The sequence below is a fragment of the Pagrus pagrus genome (assembly GCF_965226575.1).
Source record: "Pagrus pagrus genome assembly, chromosome: 24".
NCBI lineage: Eukaryota > Metazoa > Chordata > Actinopteri > Spariformes > Sparidae > Pagrus > Pagrus pagrus.
This window is the reverse complement of record NC_140206.1, coordinates 4615221-4623920: the sequence shown is the minus strand read 5'-3', so window position 1 is coordinate 4623920 and position 8700 is coordinate 4615221. Positions and strand designations below refer to the sequence as shown.

At 40.7% G+C, this 8700-nt stretch overlaps 2 protein-coding genes across 2 annotated transcripts in view; one reads left to right on the top strand and one right to left on the bottom strand.

Moving 5' to 3' along the window:
- The first annotated feature begins 3821 nt into the window (after positions 1–3821).
- Positions 3822–8700, top strand: part of LOC311253431 (fibronectin type III domain-containing protein 4-like) — an 80918-nt gene continuing 76039 nt past the window's right edge. The window contains exon 1 of the mRNA XM_084347393.1: positions 3822–3833. The gene's annotated coding sequence lies outside the window, so the exon portion shown is untranslated. The remainder of the gene's footprint in view (positions 3834–8700) is intronic.
- Positions 4932–5717, bottom strand: LOC311253263 (leucine-rich repeat-containing protein 3-like; the record flags this gene model as incomplete). Its single annotated transcript, XM_084347103.1, has 1 exon — positions 4932–5717. The coding sequence occupies one exon, from the start codon at positions 5715–5717 to the stop codon at positions 4932–4934; it is 786 nt and encodes a 261-aa protein (XP_084203229.1).

The window sequence follows — 8700 nt, the reverse complement described above, 5'->3', positions numbered from 1 at the left end:
GCATACACATTTGCTTCTTGACGTTTTCCATTTTCATGAAGGTCACTGTTTATGGGTGATGACAGTGGATGGCCTCCAGGCAATCTGCAAACATTGTAGTAAATCTCCATAAAGAAATCCTGTTCTTCCTTTTAGTTTGACGCTGAAAAATACGTATCATAAATCAATGACACTACACTGGATTCAAGTAAATAAGAATACAACATTAATAAACCACCATATTTTCCAACACTCCGACTTTTCTAATTGCTTTGGGTTTAAAAAGTGAGCCCAATGCAGAATTGCCTTAAATCTGCATTCTCACTAACTTCCAGTAGGGGTTGACTCCACTCTTTGCAGAAATGAGTCAGATTGTACAAAAGTCTATGAGAAAATTATCCTACTTCTCATTTTATTTGTTACCTCAATAGACAGTTGACTAATGAGTTTATGGTCTCAATCGTTAAGTTTCCAGTTTTTCCAACACAGCGTGATGCTCAGTTTGTACTTTAAGGTCTGATTTAGAGTGAAAAAGATGAAATGCCAAAGCCGAGGCTTCAAAACGGTAGTCCTTAAACCAGTGGGTGACATCACAGTGGCAACGTACGCTTACACAGTCTTTAATCTTTAATATACATTAAGAGTTTTGCTCGATCAGCAATACGGGCACCCAATTATTCAACAGCCTGGTGAAATCTAATTTGTGGTCAATTTCTGGAGCAAGTCATTTACAATATGAGAATGTTCCCTCTACGGCTTCTACACCACATTACTAGAGCTATGATTTTGAAGTATGAGTCCAAGACCAACATCAGGGGCAGTGATGACTTAAATGTTGGGAACTTGAAGCAATCACACTTCACAAGGAAGCCGGTGTATTTGCAGTGTAGGTTTGAGGCAGAATAAGTCTAAATTGTGTATCAATATTTACGTGACTATACAGTACCCTCATACAACCCCACTTCAAAACTCTGAACTAACCCTTAAAAGACAGACAAAATCAGCTGCCACTGACTAGAAACTGTCTAGAGGCTTACCTCTTTTTAACTGTCTGAAATCAAGGACTCACTGTGTCAGAAATTACTCAGAAATTTGAGAGGGAGATGGTCTGAAGCACTGCCCAAGTGTAGAAGAAAGCACTTCTCCTGGTGCTTATGTAATGCTAATGAAGTGCCACTCATTACTCTGAACCTAAACTTAGAGAGAGACACACTGACCTCACCTCTATGCGGCTAATTAATAATATTCAATTCATTAGGATGTACGGCGCAGCCCTTGGGACTTGTAAGACAAAGTAATGTGGACAGTAATTAATGTTGTGACCGTCTGACAGGAGAGTTGGGTCGGACTACAAGGTCAGCATTAGACACCAAAATATGTTAAGTGCTAAATTCTGGCAGAAGACAGGCCATAATGTTGTGTCCTCATAGAAAGCTTGTGAACTTTTTAGAAATTGCAAAGAAAATGCTGAGCTTGTTCAGCTCCACATATTTGTGTGAGTAGACATTTTCTGTTTTGAACTTCAGCAAGAACTGCTTCAGGTCCAGGCTCAGTGACCTCCACCTACGTGCAGTGTTTCTGTTCCAACCTGCCAATGAGACTCAACAAAAATTAAATATCTTTCTCAGGAATTGCTTACTCTCATGTTTAATGTAATTAAAATTGGGCCCGGAGGGATAATATGACCTGAGGGATTTCAATATGTTGGATATTAACAGATCAGGATAATGGAAACACTGCCAATGTAACCACTGCCCTTAAACCAGACCTTCAATCCTGGATCTCTCAGTAGTATCAGTTACCTGCTGCTTGTTTGACATTCATAAAAAAAGTTTCTGATGTTTAAACTCTTTGATTTTCTGTTGGGATGAGATTATATAAGGTCACTCCGCACTGCTTTCATTTTATTTGTATCTGTGATCATAATTTTGGTCAATCAGCTAATTGATAACCAAATAATTGTGTACTTGTTAGGTAATTTAATTCATAACAAACATAATATCAAGTATTTCCCCCACGAGCATCTCAAATTTGTACTTAAGTAACTTTACTTAGTTACATTCTGCTTATTAATGATAATCTAGTAAGAGCCCGAGCAAGTTTACTGTTTGCTATCCCACAAACATCAATTATAAAAGTAATATAATTTGAATTTATTTTTATGTTCACTGTCAGAGTCACCGTTAAGATGAACTGGCTGCTCTGCCACTTGAAAAAAGTGTATGTCACTGATAATATAAATGTTAGTGTAGCAGATTCAATTGTGACTTATTGTGTACAGTCCCCCTTTGAAAAGTGTTTGGACATCCCTGATATAGATGGATACTGTAGTGAGAAACAGATCGGACACTGAAACGCCTCCACAAAGGCTCATTAGATTTATAGATTTGAACTGTTGGTGGCATGAAACTATTTCTGGGTTGCAAGACACGTATTAATACTCTGCCTCGCACAGATCTATGCAGCAGAAGATATATGGGCTCCATATTCGGAGCTGTGGGTATTTGTCAGTGTATTCTGGAGAGATAAATAACAGGATCTCATTGTGAGGAGTGGCTTGATAAAGGATGGCGTGAGTGGTTGAAAAGTTGTGGCGTATTTATTGACTATGACAGTGTCCTTAAAAAACACAGAGTTCGATGTATTCAATCTCTTTCTCCAACAAACATACACAGATTCATTATTTCCTGAAGGGGAAGAAGTAACAGGGTTCTGATGAATGTTAAGTTTTATTTGATTGTTCAAACAAGAGAGAAAGAAGTCAATAAAGCACCGTCTTAGGAAAAGAAGTAGTGAGACAGACACGAGGACAGGAGCTCAGCACAACTAGAAAACTGACTTGAACAAACATAAAGGTGCAGCAGTCAAGATTTTAATTAAAATACGACAATTTTATTAAAATTAAATCAATAACAGGGGCTGTCACTGACAAAACCACTTACCGAAGAGACTGCCCAAAAAGAAAAACAATAGCTTTTGCCATTTTAGCAAAGTGTTTGTATGAGTTATGACTTTTGTCAGTCTGGAGCAAACGAGGAAGTAGTGAGACATTGTTATAGATCCACAAAGTCCACAAAGGTAAAGGGTTGATGCGTGGCTCAAGGAGTTATTACCAAAACCATGACCTTTTCACAAACCTAACCAAGTAGTTTTGTTGCTTAACCTTCACTGAGTAGCAGTGATGCCGAACACTAACTAAAATGCGACCTTCTCAAGACGTTAATCACGTGTTAATTATTGTTGGCATTACAACAAAGATCTCTGGACTAGTGACGTTTGTTGTAATGCTTGTTGTAATGGACGCTGGGTCGCTGTGGCATCAGGCTCAGCAGGGTTTTCCAGATGTCCTTCTCCCCTGCAACCTTTTCCAGCTCCTCGGGGGGGATCCCAAGGTGTTCCCAGGCCAGATGAGATATATAAACCCTGTCTCTATGACTGAGCCCAGCCTCCCTACAGGCTTAATAAATCATGGCACACAGAGAGGAAAACATCAGATCTGAGTGATGAAGAGACTGTAACCTTCCTCCAGTTAATACATGAAATAAACATTTCAATCACATTTTCTACACCTTTCTTTTCACCATTTGACTCAAACTCTATCAAATACATCACCTCATTTCACCACCTTTTTCTGCCATCGCTCAATGGCAGCAGACTGGGAAAAAAAAGCGCCACCTGCTGTTTGAAATTTGGTAGAAATTTGCACTTTGTTTGGATGGAAGTGGCTCCATTTGCCCAAATTCATTTCAGGTGTTTGGCACGACAGGAAGTGAGAGGTTTTTGTACTGGGAGTTGACTAAAACGCTGCAGTTTGTTTTCACATGAACCGACCAAGTAGAAGAAGTTCAGCTCCAGTGAGTGCACAATGACAATTGATTGGATAATTGCAACAATACTTTATGAATGTGAATGTCTCCTTTACAATGCCTCATCCTAAAACTGCGTGTCGGAAATTCACAAAACTACTTTCTACTATCTAGAGAAAAAGATTACGCGAGTGCAATTTATATAAACCTCTGAGCTGAGACAGGGTCATCTAATCGAAGCGTTCTGTGACAGGAATTGATTATTTGCACTCTCAAAAGTGACACTTATTACCTTCTGAGGCAAAACAATAGGTGAGGTGACAATTGCTCAAGCGTGAAATGTTTTTCCTGGCGGCTGTTACACCTTAAATGTGAGGTGTGCCAGAGGAGTTCAATGCCAACAAGTCTGCACTACTGGCTTAGATCCTTTGTGGATTATTAAACATACAAACTCTTCACATTAAGAAGCATACACAAGAGAATTTAACAGATGATACATCTAAATATTACTTTAGCTTTTACCTCCCTCTCTCTGCTACCCTCCACAAGTCCCCAGTGAGGCTTTACTTTTCTGAAATACATCATAAAACTTTACGTTCTCACATAAACATCCTTAAAAGTGATATTTTTCTACAAGTCATCCCTCTCTAAAACTGCTGGGATTATTTTTCAGGTAGCTAGTTTTCCCCCGAACTCTGACTGACACTAATGTGGCTCTCCAGTTCGCCTCACTGGGTGGATGAATTCACCGTGAACTCTTAAAACACATCATAAAATGCAAAAGTGTTTGGAGTTTTGGTGAAGTTTCCCCTCGGAGCTTCTTTTATGCATTACACGCAACATTTTAGGGAGAAATAATGATCTGCCACCTTTTGTTATCATGGAAGGAGGGAAATCAAGACTGTTTTAAACCCTCTGGCTTCACATTCGAGGTTATTGTTAGTTTCATTTTGTAGCTTTAAAGAGTCTGGTGCTACTTTTTGCCCCGCACTTGATGGTGATTTTTAAGCCTCTTCCTTCTGTCTTTGTGCCTTCTGCAGTGTCTATCATAGTTTTATCACTTGCTGCAAAGCTTTCAATGTTCTTTATATGCTGTAAACATATTGATTAGTACACTTTCATTTAAATTCATTGGTACAGCTGCAACTAGAACACGCTGCTGGCCGTGTCGTAGTCCTTGCTAATGTGTGAAGAGCTGGGCAGGGACTTGAGGTACTCCATGTGCCTCCTGGCGTCCTCCTGGTTGTGTTTGATGTAGTAAATGATGTACGCAGTCACCATGGAGAACCAGCAGAACATGGCTACAAACATGGCCACATCTGTCGTCTTGTGGTGGAAATTGCAAAAGTTGATTCCTGAGTCCAGGACCTGGATGACCGGTTGTCCCACGTACTCCTCCTGCACGGACGTGTAGCAGCTCACCTCGTTCACCGTCTCGGGGTCGAGCCTCAGCTCCCTCAGCACCTCCTGCAAAGAGCACTCGCAGTGCCAGGGGTTGTGGGAGAGGCGGACACGGGCGTGGAGCTTGGCGAAGGTGTCCTTCGGGAGGCTGCTGAGGTGGTTGTTTGAAAGATCCATTGTCCGCAGGCTCTCGGAAATTCCTTGAAAGGCACCGACATCCATGCTCTCGATGGCATTGTGAGATAAGTCCAGTTCCCTGAGGCGGTGGAGGTCCGTGAAGGCCTCCTGTGGGATGTGTCTGATCCGGTTGGATGACAGCAACAGAACGACAGTGTCCTTCGGCAAGTTCGCTGGGATGCTCTCCAAGTTGCGCGAGGTACACTGCACCACCACACCGTTCCTGTCCGAGCAGTGACAGATCTTAGGGCAAGCATACGCAGCCATAATCACCGACAGAAGCCAGAATGTTCCCACGAATGACAGAGAAAGACAGGAAGGAGGTTTTATGGATGACCTTTGAGAGGCCCCCATTAGCGAGTGCTCAGACTGAAATCAGCCCCGCGTTGTGTTGCGTTGGTGGGGGTATTTTGCTTGAGGTACCTGTAAGACATTAAATACAATCCAGGAAGTCCAGTTTGAGAGAGGTCAGAGGCCGAAACACTGCACGGTGGTTTATGATCCTCAGGGACAAGGGTTTACAACCCTGGGAAGTTATCACAGGACTGTCCGCTTGAGTGCATTTCATTTGCTGACGCAGCGCCCTGCTGGATGACGTTGTATTATGTTCCAGCAAAAGTTGAGCCCAGTTCAACTTTCTTGGCAGATGACCCCGCTATGCTGGCATCACCGCTTCATCGCCGAGCTGGCCTCATTCACATGAACGAAGGGGCTGCTTTCCTTCACCCAGAGCTAAAGTCCTTGTGAACATGGGCACTTTCCAACATTCACTCGGACATTATCGTTTATCATTTACCTGGACGGTTAGGGAAAACAGAGTCCCGATCCAACACAAAAGGAGCAAATGTCCAAAGGTTTGCATACTAGCTAAATGAGATGTCAAAGTGCAGCGCAGCCGAGAAAGAGGAAGGCATATTTTTGACAGGCTGAATCATATCTGTGTGTCCAGGGTGGGAGGGCATGTGCTCATGAAAGAAACCTGCAATTGACAAAAGAGACAGTGATAAGAAGATGGAGGTGAGATAAAGAAAATGTCAAGTCCTTGCAGAGAGTTCACATGTTGGACTTCCTTTGTTTGAGAGTCTTAGGTTGGTTTTGCTTTTCAAAAACACTGTTAAAACTTCTGATGGTGTGAATCGGCAGAACTCTTCAAACTTTGCCATTGTTAATTTTCTGTTAACATCATCTCACAGCACATATTCAGTGAAATTCCTACACTTTTGTCTCTTTTCAGATGCCTTCCTCCTTTGAGAGGAAGCTAGTAAAGTTCAAGATTATCATAATAATAGCATGTTTCTACAGTACGGGTCCCTTCACTCAAAGTGCGTCCCTGTGAGAGAACGACAAGCCATTAAACAAGGTGTGAGCTCATCAACATGCAGCAGATGAACTTTGAAACAATGATTTGTGATTAAATAAAAACTCTGTACTCTGTACTCTATAAGATTTACAGTCGTGCATGTGAGAGCAGTGAAGGTCAGGACGCAAATTAAAGCGACGTCAGGACACAATGCGTTCGGCTGGATGATAATGATACAAAGAACAGCTGATAAGCAGCAAACAGCTTTTTGATCAGATGTTGAATGTCATGTTTTTGATGCCTCCAGGTGTCCTGGAATAAATGTTGATAAGCTAAATGTCTCACTACAACAGAGTAGAAATAATAAAGAAATATTACTAGAGTCGGATAGCCAATCACAATATATCAGAGAGGAGGAGATTTTATTGAAGAAAATGGGGTGTTGCATTAGTAAATCTACTTAATTTGACAATTAGGGAGATAAAACCACCTGGAGCTGAAACAGTCAGTCAATTCATCAATTAGTCTGTCACCAGAAGATTGAAACGCAACAATTTTGATTATGAATTGGTCGTTAAAGTTAATTTTTTAAGCAAAAATGCCTGAATTTAACTGTTTCAAGTCTCCTTTGTGCCTCTAAATATGAATATTTGCTTGTTTTTTAAACCTCGTGATGTTGTTGTGTTCTGGACTGTTAGTCGGACATAAAAATGTCACATTAGGCTCTTGGAAAACCACAATTTGGTCCATAGCCCAGACAATTAATTAACTAATTAATGTAGAAATTAACCAGCAGCTCCATTCTGGATTGAAATATGAATATTTCCTTGTTTTCTTAGTCTTTTTAATTATTGAATATTGTTATATTTTAGACTGTAGGTTGGACATGAAGATGTCACATTAGGCTCTTGGAAAACAAAACTAATCAATCTAGTTGATGATCATCAGCTTGATCATAATGATAGTTGTTGCCAAACTACTCTTAAAATAACTATAGCAAACCAATCTCCATTTGCCAATTTTGTTTATTTCCTTTATTTAATGGGCTACGTGCATGAAGATTCTCGGCTTTCACACCTGATGTATTGACTTGTTTCAAGATAAACTCCACCTTTGCAACAAAAAGAAGTATAAAAAGTGAGTTAGGGTTGTTATTCAGGAGTGCACCTACCTGACAGCTGCTTCACTCGGTCCGGCTCAGATCAGCATGCATTCACAGGGGGGGAGATCCTTTTGTTTGATGAGACATCCCGGAAATAAATAACCACAAATCATCCTTAACAAATAAACGTCCCCGGCAGCAGCAGCAGTGATATCCAGAGAATACAGCCTGTTCAGGAGTCCGGATCCAACTGTTAGATGGCAGTTTACAACGTCCTGTCAGCGCAGGGTTGCAGCAGCTGTGTGTCTGTGTGAGTGTGTGTGTGTTTGTGTGTGTGTGGATATGCGCAGCGGCGCAGCAGTGTGGTCGCGTCTCTCTTTCTTCTTCTCCCTCGATGAAATAAGATCCCTGCTAATGCTGTGAGTCACCAGGGTAACTTTATTAACAGTACACCATTTTCAGAGATAATCATCCAATCATATCAATAAAATGTATCATCTTCCCCTTTATATTATAGCCTAATTATACAGAGGACTTGATTGAAAACACTGTCTTAGCAATTAACTTAGTTGTATATGAATGTCTTTTAGGAAACAGAGCTAAATTACTCAGTAATTTTGATAATCAGTATGAGTTTGAGGTGTAATTTACTTGATTATCTCCATTTTCTGCCACTTTACACGAATTTCAGTGACATCGGCTACTTTGTCGGCTACTCTACTACATTTATTTGCTTGCTAACTTACTAATTAGCCTACTTTGCTGATTAAGATTTTGCAGCCGAATTATAAACTACTGTGATCAGCTTGGAAAATGATTCATTAAACTAACCATATTAAAAATATAACACTTTGACCAGCTACAACAGTAAAATGCTGCCTCCACATTGCAGCACTAGTATCAATAGTCCAATAACATCATATATTGTATTTTAA